At 40.4% G+C, this 12,847-nt stretch overlaps 2 protein-coding genes across 4 annotated transcripts in view; one reads left to right on the top strand and one right to left on the bottom strand.

The window, feature by feature from the left end:
• Positions 1 to 5,058, top strand: part of LRCH3 (leucine rich repeats and calponin homology domain containing 3) — a 109,103-nt gene extending 104,045 nt beyond the window's left edge. For 2 of the 3 annotated variants that reach the window (XM_030574543.1, XM_030574546.1), the window contains exon 21: positions 2,798 to 5,058. In XM_030574543.1, coding sequence (XP_030430403.1) covers positions 2,798 to 2,923 — 126 coding nt within the window. In that variant the 3' untranslated portion in view covers positions 2,924 to 5,058. The remainder of the gene's footprint in view (positions 1 to 2,797) is intronic. The other variant, XR_004001897.1, reaches the window with a different exon arrangement.
• Positions 5,059 to 6,465: 1,407 nt separating this feature from the next.
• IQCG (IQ motif containing G) overlaps positions 6,466 to 12,847 on the bottom strand; it is a 42,376-nt gene continuing 35,994 nt past the window's right edge. The window contains exon 11 of the transcript XR_004001932.1: positions 6,466 to 9,678. The gene's annotated coding sequence lies outside the window, so the exon portion shown is untranslated. The remainder of the gene's footprint in view (positions 9,679 to 12,847) is intronic.

Here is a 12,847-nt window from a genome sequence, read left to right on the forward strand (position 1 = left end):
GCAGGAGAGAGATCACTTGATCATTGCTTGTTAGCTTCACTCCCTCTGGGGCACCTGGCATTGGCCACTGTTGGTAGACAGATACTGGGCTAGATGGATCTTTGGTCTGACCCAGTACAGCCGTTCTTATCTCATTCCTCACTAGATATTTTTAAGTACTATTACTTAGTAAGGGTGCTTTTCTGAGGTGACTTGTATTAAAAAAGAGTGCCTGTGAAAGATGAATAACTGATAGCTCAAGAATTACCCTCTTTTATTCCTATATTGAGGATATTTGCCTTTAAAATAATCCTGGTAATTCTTCATTGTATTCTTTTTAACAGTAAGAACAGCACTTTTGACATGTATCCTTTTTAGGGCTGTCAAGCAATTAAAAAAAATTAATCATGATTAATCACACTGTTAAGCAATAATAGAATGCCATTTATTTTAAATATTTTTGGATGTTTACTACATTCTCAAATATATTAATTTCAGTTGCAACACAGAACACAATGTACAGTGCTCACTTTATACTTATTTTTTATTTAAAATATTTGCACTGTAAAAAAACAAAACAAAAAATTTTCAATTCACCTCATACAAGTACTGTAGTGCAATCTCTTTATCATGAAAGTTGAACTTACAAATGTAGAATTGTGTACCAAAAAAACTGCATTCAAAAATAAAACAATGTAAAACTATAGAACCTACAAGTCCACTCAGTCCTATTTCTTATTCAGTCAATCGCTAACACAAACAAGTTTCTTTACACTGATGGGAGATACTGCTTCCTGCTTCTTATTTACAATGTCCCCTGAAAGTGAGAACAGGTGTTTGCATGGCACTTCTGTAGCTGGCGTTGCAAGGTATTTACATGCCAGATATGCTAAACATTTATGTGCCCCTTCATGGGTCGGCCACCATTCCAGAGGACTATACTTCCATGCTGATGATGCTCATTACAAAAATAATGTGTCAATTACATTTGCGACTGTTCTCCTTGGGGGGAGAATTGTATGTCTCCTGCTCTGTTTTACCTGCATTTTGCATATATTTCATGTTATAGCAGTCTCGGATGATGACCCAGCACATGTTCGTTTTAAGAACACTTTCACAGCAGATTTTACAAAACGCAAAGAAGGTGCTGATGTGAAATTTCTAAAAATAGCTACTGCACTCAACCCAAGGTTTAAGAATCTGAAGTGCCTTCCAAAATCTGAGAGGAACAAGGTGTGGAGCATGCTTTCAGAAGTCTTAAAAGAGCAACACTCTGATGCGGAAACTATAGAACCCAAACCACCAAAAAAGAATAATCAACTTTCTGCTGGTGGCATCTGACTCAGATAATGAAAATGAACACGCGTCAGTCCGCACTGCTTTGGATCGTTATTGAGCAGAACCTGTCATCAGCACGGACGCATGTCCTCTGGAATGGTGATTGAAGCATGAAGGGACATATGAATCTTTAGCGCATCTGGCATGTAAATACCTTGCAATGCCAGCTAAAACAATGCCATGCGAACACTAGACCTCACTTTCAGGTGACATTGTAAACAAGAAGCAGGCAGCATTGTCTTCTGCAACTTGTAACCAACCTTGTTTGTCTAAGTGATTGACTGAATAAGAAATAGGACTGCGTGGACTTGTAGGCGCTATAATTTTACATTGTTTTATTTTTGAATGCAGTTTTTTTGGTACACAATTCTACATTTGTAAGTTCAACTTCCATGATAAAGAGATTTCACTACAGTACTTGTATGAGGTGAATTGAAAAATACTATTTCTTTTGTATATCATTTTTTCAGTGCATATATTTGTAATAAAAATAATAATATAATGTGACACTGCACTTTGTATTCTGTGTTGTAATTGAAATAAAGATTGAAAATGTAGAAAAACATCCATAAATATTTAATAAATTTCAATTGGAATTCTATTGTTATAAGTGTGATTAATGGTGATTAGTTTTTTTAGTTAATCATGTGAGTTAACTGCGATTAATTGACAGCTCTAATCCTTTCCGAAGGCCAATCAATCATGCATATAAATAAGATCCTATTTTGCCATAAAACAACTAATGTGCTCTTCTGTTTTCTTCTTTCACATGGCTTTCTGCTGTGTGTCTAGTAGGAAAGATCAGACCAAATGTGTGGTGTGTTGTTTTAAGAGGGTTTTCGTGTGGGTAATCTATCTCTTGCTGTTGACAAGAACTGCTCTTAAGCATGCGGATACTTCTCACATTTATTGCACAACATTTCCAAAGCATGTGCTAATATCTCAGTATTTGTTAAAAGCTTTAAAAAGTGTGTTTGCGTATTCACATCTGGTAGCTGAACAACGGTGTTTGAGGACTCCCCTGCATCCCTGTTGTGTTACGGAAATGAAAACACCATTCCTGTTGTACTCTTGATCTGTGATCATGTTCAGCAAATTGAAGTAAAGGCCCCACAGTCAATCCAATTCTGATTTCATCAAGTGATGTCATTTGAGTGGGATAAGGGCGAATATGTGATTTCCCTCTTCTCACTTGCTCCCCTGAAAACAGTCCTTATTTGTACATATATTTTTCATGAGCGCTGATGAATAAACAAAATGATTGTCCAAGAGTTTGCTGGTTTGTTATCTTGGTGTCACATTTACAGCTGGCTTCTCCAGAGGTAAAGGTGTCTTTCCATACATATTTTTGTTCAGGTGTCCATCCCATTTCATATTTCAGTGTCCTGCTTAATTTGCATTTTTTTCTTTTCTTTTCAGTTGAGTGGTTTTTCATCCCTTTTCTTTGTTTTTGTCTTTTTGTTGTGTGTTTCCCATGTAGGAGCGATTATGTTTGCCTCTGCATATTTTAGAAGAGAAAGGTTTGACACAGGTAGCAGTGACAGTCCACGCACTTCTGGAGCTTGCACCCCCAAAGCAGCAGCATCACCACCTGTCTGCTGCGTAGAGATCTCCAAGACCTTTTGGTTTCCCTTGGCTAAGCAGAAGAACATGAAGACTTTACTGCTGGTGCAGTGTATCCAAACACACAGAGCTCTGTTCTAAGAAGGAAATTAGCTTCTGTGATTCCTGACAGGAATGTTTTGCTTCATTTCTCCACTTTTTTGGAGATCACACCAGTTTCCATTTAATTTTTTACCAATATTTTTTCCCCTTTATAAAGTGAGGTTTTCCCTTGGGGAAAATTCCTTTGTCTGGTTGTTTAGAAGCATCTGTTAAAACTGACTATGTAGATTTAGGGGGTTTATATATACAGTTTGAAAAACTGTAAGATTCCTACTAGGATGTAGTTCCAAAGGGGATGCTTCCATTGAACACAGTGATGGAGGCTGCTTGTCCTCCCCATGAGTCCCAGAGAGTTTTCCCTGCTTCTAAGAAACGCCAGCTCTTTCCAGTGCATATAAACATCACAGGTTAAGACTGTGTTTTGAAGCTGATGAGTCTCAGTTTTTCAAAGCAAGACTGAAAGTGATGCTTTAATCTGTGTTGGCATGTCCTCAATATTCAAAAAATATAGATAGCGCTGGTTTTTTCCAGGGAAAACATACTGCTTGTTACTCCTATAAGTAACACACATTTCAGTGAAAGATACTAAACCATAACTGTTCAAATAGTTTTATTAAACAAATCAAAGTATTTTGCTGGCTTTAAGCTTTAAGTTGGTTATAAATCTCTCCTTGTATTGGAATCTTCTCCACTTCAGTGGGAAACATCTTACCACCTTTCATGCCTTCTCCTACCCATCATGGGGACTCGGTTCCTAAATGGTAATGTTAAATTGGTCTATGGCTTGTATCTGCTGCAAAAAATGACTGAAGATTTTCCTATGGAAAATCATGTACCTATTTTCATTCCAGTGCAGATAATCATAAGCTATCAAACCATCCATTAGAGATTTGTTATCCAATTCTGTTTTCAATTGAAAACACACAACCACCCCCTTACACCAATGAAAACCCCGATTATGTAGGAACAAATTATTATAGGAAAGAATGAGATTATTGAATTCCTGGAGTGGTTCTGTGTGTTGGCATAACGCTCAGCTTTCAAAGTGCCAGTCTTTTGCAAAAGGAAATTTCTGAGTGGGCTTGACAGAATGTGTTGTTAAAGCATGTTTTCTTGTAGTTCATACAGTGCTGTAAACTGCCTTTACTCCCCTCCGCCTATCTCCTTTTCCCCAGAAAGTGGAAATTCAAAATATGTGAACAGGAAACTGAAAATAAGGTAAGATGTTACTTTAAAGGTGACTGGCAGAGTCCAGACTCCTTGCTGCCTTGGCCCCCTGACTAGGCTGCCATCCAGCTCTGCAGTAACTTTGTTTTTTGATATAGTAACATTTTAAAAATCCTGTTCTCCCACAGTGAAATCCTCTTGCTATTCCCTGGGGTATCCCAGAAGACACCTCTGCCATTATCATGGGTTGCACAGGGTGTGAATGAGACTTCTAGTCTTTGTGGTGTTCCATTCTGGGGTATTGTTAGTGAACCAGAAATACCAAGAGGGGATGAAGTGAGCAGAAGGGAGGGAAAAAAGGTTAGTTAAAAGTTTTCTTTGCTGTAACAAGCCTGGTCATGGGAACATTTGAGCACAGAAGTCTGGGCTTAGCTGAATTTTCCCTTTAGATTTGTCATTCCATTCTCACCCTGATTTGTTTGCATAATAATTATTTCATGGTAGCTTGTGGTAAATGTTGTCTCAACGATTTCGCATGAGGACATATTTTGCTTCATATTGGTGTTGACACCACTTATCACACCATAAGTCTAGAAAAACACTTGAAGGATATTTAAAACTAGAGTCGCACAGTTGATAAGAGAAAATATTTTCATAATGTGTAAGTGGCTGCCTTGGTTTCGGGAAGATCGGAGTGTGCCGGTAATGTGCATCATAAAAAGGAAGAGGACAGTTCGGTGCAGGTACACCTTCCCCCAGCAAACGGTGCAGGGTGTGTGCACAGCACCTTGTTCCAAGTGAAGGCTTCCAAAGGACAGAGCTGGTCCTTCAAGGATTCTGTTTTTTCCTTCTTCTGCAAAAGGCACAGGTCACTTGCGGGTTTAAAGAAGTGTAAATGGTGGATTCTCTGCAACTTGAAGACTTTAAAGCATGATTTGAGGACTTCAGTAACTCAGCCAGAGGTTAAGGGTCTATTACAGGAGTGGGTGGGTGAGATTCTGTGGCCTGCGACATGCAGGAGGTCAGACTAGATGATCATGATGGTCCTTTCTGGCTTTAAAGTCTATGTGGCAGTGAAAGGAGAATTTTTTTTACTGCAGTCTCTGCCATTTGTTGAAAGGGGGATGGCATCTCACTGCTGACACTATAGACTAGTGGTGCCCAAACTTTTTCATGACCTCCCCTGTCCCCATCCCCTGAAGCAGTGGTGCCAGTTCAGATATTTCTTGGGAGCAGGGCAGATTTTTTTCAACCCTGTGCTGCCCGGTCCCACAGCCAGCCCTACTCTCCCATCACCCACTCTTGAGGGTACCTGGGAGGGGATTGTCATTGCAATGTGGAGCAGGCAGAGCACACGGACTGGGCAGTCCACCCCATCAGTGGTGGCAGCTCAGGCTCCTCATCCCTCTCCAGTGGTGCAGCTCCCTGCCAGGCTGGGGGGCTCATTTCAGCACCACCAGCCCTTGGATTCTTCTGCCAGCAGCCAAGACTAGTCTCTGAAGCCAGCTCCGTGCACCCCAGGATGGGACCATCAGCAGCTTCTCTGCCTCCCCTCCCTGCTGGCTCGTGTCTTCCAGCAACACCAAGTGGAGATGCCAGGGGTTCTTGCTGGAATGCCAGGGGTTCTTGCTTGTCTCCAGCAGGAAGAGCAGGACTGGGTGCCGCGCATGTCCCCTCCAGAGCCCCCGCCTCCCTCACGCTGCTCCTTACCCCTCCTCCCTGATGGCTCAAAATCTTCCAACCCTCTGCGGTTGTGACGCCCCGTTTGGAAAATTCTGATATAGACAATTCTGCCATAGACCATATATGCTTCCTTATGGGTTATCTACAGATCATTGTTAAGGGGAGTAACGAATCTGAATTCTCAGTACTAGATACTTTGCATTCTGTGTATCTGGGTATTAGGTTTTGTTTAATAGATCAAGAGGAGGATGCAATATTTAGATGTATCCACCGTAAGAAATCTGTTAAACTTAATGTGGAATTGAGAGTCTGTTTTTTGCTTGAGCCCAGCTTCCAGACGTACAGAAACTGACCGTAACAGCATTCATGTTGGTAGAAATTGGACATTTCATAAATGTTAATTTTTGGAAAACTAACTATTTGGAGGTTGAACCTGACTTTCAATGAATAGCCATTTCTCAGTGTGTCTTGTAAAATCAGCCACAAATGTGTGCAACCGAATTTTACATCAGCAACTATACTTGTATGCCTGGTCAGGTGTATGCTCCTATTTCCTTTACAGTTCTAAACAAACATTTCACTCGAGCAAGAACACATTTGTGTGGCCTATTAGTTTGACTCTTTAATTTTCTGTTTTCGTGCTGGCAAACACTAAATGTTGACCAGACATCAAGGATGAAAATCCAAATCTGAAATTTCAAGACACGGTTTATTTGTGATGTATTATACCAAAAAACACTTCCATTTTCTGTTGTAATTAAATGGGTTGGGATTTTTTGGTACACCTCTACCCCGTTATAACACCACCCAATATAACACAAATTGGGATATAACACAGTAAAGCAGTGCTCTGGGGGGGCGGGGCTGCGCTTCGGCGGATCAAATCAAGTTCGCTATAATGCGGTTTCTCCTGTAACACAATAAGATGTTTTGGCTCCCGAGGACAGCGTTATATCGAGGTAGAGGTGTATATTTATGTGCAATTTTTGTTATATCCAGTGAAAAAATATTTTAAAGAAAACGTATTTGATTTCATTTTGTGTGCTAAATCAAGAATCAATTGTGGTCTTGCCCTTTTGGGGAGTTTGTGTTGGGGAAGAATCCATTTCAGAGTGTAGTGCTTGCTAGTAGGTTTATGTTAACTCCACTGTGCTATGACCCTACACAAACCTTGCTAAGCACTGAAGAACACTGAGGATCAAGAATGTTATGAAATAGACATTGAAGTGGCACTGGCACTTAATGGTCCTTGATGGTGTTGAAATGGTCTGGTCAGGAAATAGGGGATTTTGGTTTCTCCTCCTTGGGAGCTAGCGACGAGAGAAACTTGTTCGGAAAGCCCCTTCCTGGCTGGGTTATTAAATTCTCGACAGCGTTTTACAGCACTGAGAACGCTTCTGTTGCTCTTAGCAGTGATGTGATAACTGGTGATTTTTAATCCTTTTATGACATTAAATGGTTCTTTGACATTTTGGTTTTAGAAGCAGAGGAATTCTAAGGTGGATTTAAACCTATAAAAAAAATCTTTTGTATAGATACTGTGTTTTACAAACAATCTAATTTTGTTTCTGAAAACCTTGTAAACGTGTAATTAATAAAGTAAAGGATTTTTAAAGCTCCGCCTATACTTATATGTCTGTAAATACATTCCATAATTTCTAAGACTGTTAAGTAATAATATGCCAGAATATTGTGTATGTTATTTTAAATTGCCTGTTTGCTGCTAGTTGTGTGAACTTCTAGCACACTGATAATATAAAACCAAATACCTGGGTAATTTGAAATAAAGTTTTCAAACCTACATGAACTGAAATATTTCTTCCTCCTTATATTTTTATATTTGCATCAGTGATTGTCAATTCCTATGTATCAAGTGTGTATTTACTTTCTGAATTGTCATATTTATTAAGAGAACGGATGTTTTTTCTGGTGGTCTTAGGAGCTTGGTATAGGAAAAAATTGTTCTTTCAGCATAACGACTGAAGGGCCAGAGAAGGAGACAGTGTATGTTTGCATTCAGTATGTTTCTTTCAGCAGATGTAATCAGAACCTGTTTCTCTGCAGCCTTTCTAGCTCCTGCCCCTGAGAATAACTATAGTGTTCCTCAGAATCAGCTCCCCGTTCATTCGTAGAAGTTAGTGGTGGAAAATACTTTTTAGGTCACATGGGCTGTTAGCCACAGCCAGTGCACAGCTGCTCTCTGTATTACGTTCTCATGTTATTTATCCTGTCTAGTGTTCAGTTCTGTGAAGTTTGCACCAGTCTTCCCCTCAATAATAGGAAAGTTTTTCTGATGGCACAAAATGTTTGTTCCTCCTTTCCTCCCTCCTTTGTAACTAGAGTTTACAGCAAACAAGTGAGAGGCCTAAAAGTTGCTAGCAGCCACAGAACTTCCTACCTTGCTTCATATATGGTGCTCTCCCTCCCACCCCACCTCCAGTTGGTCCACAGTGCTACCACATCGGCCGTGTCCCCCACTCCAGGTCCACTCTTCAGATCCCTTGACCAATGGCCTCTTGACTTTTGCTTCAGTTTTCAGGCTCCAGGTTTTCACCCTCAGGACTCTGTACAGCTTGGGTCCGGCCTCCCTCTGCTCTGCCTCAGCCTCATAACTTAATCACCCCTTGTGTGATCTTCTCTCAGTCAGTCATAGAGCTTAAGGCCAGAAGAGACTAACCACCAGATCATCTAATTTGACTTCCTATACCACAGTCCATTCTTCATGCTGTCTCTGGCCCTCTATACTTGGCATCTCTTCTTAACTGCCCTACAGGGCTCGCACCTGTTCCTCTGTGTGCCTCCTTAAAACACACTTCCTCCAGAAGACCTAGTCCCCCTTCCACATGGAGAAGTTTTAGTTTTGGATGCGTGATCTTCCCCCGCAAAATCCAAACAAAAATGGTGACTGTACTACGAACCATGCGAGACTCCATCTTTCACTCATGCAGCTCTGTTGCACTCTATTTCCTTTCATTTTTACATGTAATATTGTAAGACTTTCAAGGTGGGTGCTTTATCTTCTGTCCGTCAGGCATCCATCTTATTGTTGGGGCTGTAGACAAGTGGTGGTGAAGAGGTCCCTTAGCGTTCACAGTCAGAGTTGGCTATAAATTAAAGACTCAGGGATGCACCAATTATAGATTGTTCTAGGTGAAGTGTTGACAACCTTTTCCCAGCAATAATGAGTCTTCCTCTCCTTGCACCAAGAACTTCTTGGCTTCGTTGCTTTTAAAACCTTTTAATTTTTTTGATGAACTTTAGTACTGAGCCAAGCAACAGAATTGGCAGCCCTGAAGAGTGAAGTCCTCCATTTTTATCTGCAGCTGAGTATTGCAGGTAAGCAGGAGTAGTGTAATCTTCCCCTCTGTATCCTGGTCTTCACTCAGACCTGAGGAGCCATTGCTGGGCTGAGAGAACGGTTGACATTCCGTTTAGTCCTTGACAGCTCTGCTGAGTTGTTACAGTCTGTATGGCTGCCGTTTGGTGGTGGTGGTGGTGGTGGTGTTCCATAGATACCTCTCTGCTGAGAACTACATGGAGACCTTCCATGTCATTTTATATAGGTCACTGAAAAGTCATTGTATGGTAACTTTCAGCTGCTTACTAAAGTAGGCTGAATTTGATCAAGTAGCCTAAAAATGGCACTGCCTGTCCCATGACTAATAACATCCTGAGCCATTCGGCCACTGATTTGCTATATCAGCTGCTTCACTGTGCTTCTGGTTTCACATCTGTAAAAAGTGGGTAATACCCAGCTCAGTAAAGAACTTAGAAATTACAGGATTTCCTGACCTCAGTCCTCTGCCTCAGTCACCGATTCTGATGTGGATTCTGTTTCCATGGCACCTGTGTAATAACAATAATTTAATAGTAACAGAATTACTGGCTGCTTTGTGAGAAACATGCAGCCTTCTCAATTCATTTCCTGGGTTTTTAACAGTTGTATTTTTAAACTCTGTGTTCAGAAATATACTTTCAAATTAGGGCTGTTGATTAATTGTAGTTAACGCGTAATTAACTAAAAAATTAATCGAAATTAAAAAAAATAAATCATGATTATTCACAGTTTTAATCACACTGTTAATAAAATACCAGTTGAAATGTATTAAATATTTTGGATGTTTTTCTATATTTTCAAATATATTTATTTCAGTTACAACACAGAATACAAAGTGTACAGTGCTCAGTTTATATTCTTTTTATTACAAATATTTGTACTGTAAAAAATTTTTTAAAAAGTATTTTTCAGTTCATCTCATATAAGTACTGTAGTGCAATCTCTTTATCATGAAAGTGCAACTTACAAATGCAGACATCTTTTGTGACATAACTACACTCAAAAACAAAACAATGTAAAACTTTAGCGCCTACAAGTCCACTCAGTCCTACTTCTTATTCTGCCAATTGCTAAGAGAAACAAGTTTGTTTATATTTATGGGAGATAAGGCTGCCCACTTCTTATTTAGTGTCACCTGAAAGTGAGAACAAGTGTTTGCACGGCACTGTGTAGCCGGCATTGCAAGATATTTATGTGCCAGATGCACTAAATATTTATATGCCCCTTACTTCTTCAGCCACCATTCCAGAGGACATGCTTCCATGCTGATGATGCTTGCTAAAAAAAACAAAACACGTTAATTAAATTTGTGACTGAACTCCTTGTGGGAGAATTGTATGTCTCCTGCTCTGTATTTTACCCACATCCTGTCATATATTTCATGTTATAGCAGTCTCAGATGATGACCCAGAATGGCGTTCGTTTTAAGAACGCTTTCACTGCAGATTTGACAAAACATAACGAAGGTACCGATGTGAGATTTCTAAAGATAGCTACAGAACTCAACCCAAGGTTTAAGAATCTGAAGTGCCTTCCAAAATCTGAGAGGGACGAGGTGTGGAGCATGCTTTCAGAAGTCTAAAAGAGCCAACACTCCGATGTGGAAACTACAGAACTCAAACCACGAAAAAAGAAAATCAACCTTCTGCTGGTGGCATCTGACTCAGATGATGAAAATGAACACGCGTCAGTCCGCACTGCTTTGGATCGTTATCGAGCAGAACCCATCATTAGCATGGATGCATGTCCCCTGGAATGGTGGTTGAAGCATGATGGGACATATGAATCTTTAGCGCATCTGACACACAAATATCTGGCAGCGCTGGCTACAACAGTGCCATGTGAACACCTGTTCTCACTTTCAGGTATCATTGTAAACAGGAAGCAGGCAGCATTATCTTCTGCACACGTAAATAAATTTATTTGAGCAATTAGCAGCACAAGAATAAGACTGAGTGGACTTGTAGACTCTATAAAGTTTTAAGTTTTATTTGTGAATGCAGTTTTTTTTGTACATAACTACATTTTTAAGTTCAACTTTCATGATAAAGAGATTGCACTACACTACTTGTATTAGATACATTGAAAAATACTATTTTTATTTTTACAGTGCAGATATTTATAACTATAAAGTGAGCACTGTACACTTTGTATTCTGCGTTGTAATTGAAATCAATATATTTGAAGATGTGGAAAACACCCACAAATATTTATATAAATGGTATTATATTATTAACATCACAATTAATTATTATTTTAATCACGATTAATTTTTGTAATAGTTTGACAGTCCTAATTCAAATCACTAATATGTGCCTGCAGCCTTAACACTTGCCTTATAGTTTGTGGGGGAATTAGGTGTTAAGCTTATTAACAAGACAGTCACCAGAGAATGCAGCACGTTGTGTGCACGGGAGATAGGTGCGAGAGTGCAGAGGCCAACAATTGTTAAATATGTATTGTATGGACTTGAACAGCTTGATTCTGCAGCTGTTTCATGGCACAAGGCACCCGATGGCTGTAAAGCATATGGGTTTGTTTAGGGATTATGGAGAAGCTTGTTATATCTTCCAAATTCCCCTGTCTACAGTATTTAATTAAGCACCTTTAGTTGCTATTGATGCTTAGAGGCAAAACAGTATTTTAGCTTAGTCAGCATATCCTTACTTCCCACCAGTTCAAAGAGCGACACTGGTCCATTTGCTCTCTATTGGATGATACTTGGGCACACTGGTCCTCTGAGCCGCAAAGCAGTATTCCTTTCACGTCTCCAATTAAAATTGCAGGCTCTGAATTTTTTCCAACAAAATTGAAGAGGTCATTTTGGTTTTGAACCTTCTTTGCTGGAGTTGTAACCTAGCAACATTTGGCTTTGACACTTGGGGGAACCTTTAGCTTCCCCTAAGGAGATTCACTATGACATATCAGACAGTCACTGTCAGGGAACTTACACTGTTAAGTCCCCGCAAATCTACCTTGAGGCAAATCTTCCAAATATGGAACTTAGTAGGGAATCATTCCACAAACCCACGTCACTTATCTTCACCCTCAGACCCAGAACTTACTTCCCTCCAAATTACTGGGAAGTATCTAAGGCTGGGCCTGTGTAATGCACGTGTGCAGCCACCAAAACATCTACCCATCTTAGTTGCACCTGATGGCTCTCTGGTGCTACTATCTTATTTTTTGCCAAGCTGCGCACACATCTATGTTCCGACGCCAAACTCCACCAAAATGGCTACTTTTCTGGGCAGCTCAACTTGTCCACTTACCCATTTGACTTTCCTCTGGGTCTGTTTCACCAAACACTGGGGAAGTTCAGTGGGTTTCCTGGTCTGCTGCCTTACCAAAGGACAGAGTGGGAAGCGGGGGGAGATGGTTCACAACTCAGCAAGCACTGAGGAAAGAGTTCGCCCTCCAGATTTTCGCTCAGAAAGAGACAGGGCGGTTGTGACTGAGGTACTGACATCGGACATGGAGGGAGGGTGCCCTGGTGGCTCTTAAGTTACTTTGGAGTAGGGCACTGCCCAGCAGGATATCATCTCTGAAGCTGGAAAGGCAGCTGCTTTGAGGAATTTGTAAGAAGCTCTGTCGGAGCTTGGAGCTCTGTTCCTCTCCTGTTAGACGTGGATGACAGTAACCTCCCCCTAAGGCCTGTGACAGTGCTTCAGCTCTCTC

This window comes from Gopherus evgoodei, chromosome 9, assembly GCF_007399415.2.
Source record: "Gopherus evgoodei ecotype Sinaloan lineage chromosome 9, rGopEvg1_v1.p, whole genome shotgun sequence".
Classification (NCBI taxonomy): Eukaryota; Metazoa; Chordata; order Testudines; family Testudinidae; genus Gopherus; species Gopherus evgoodei.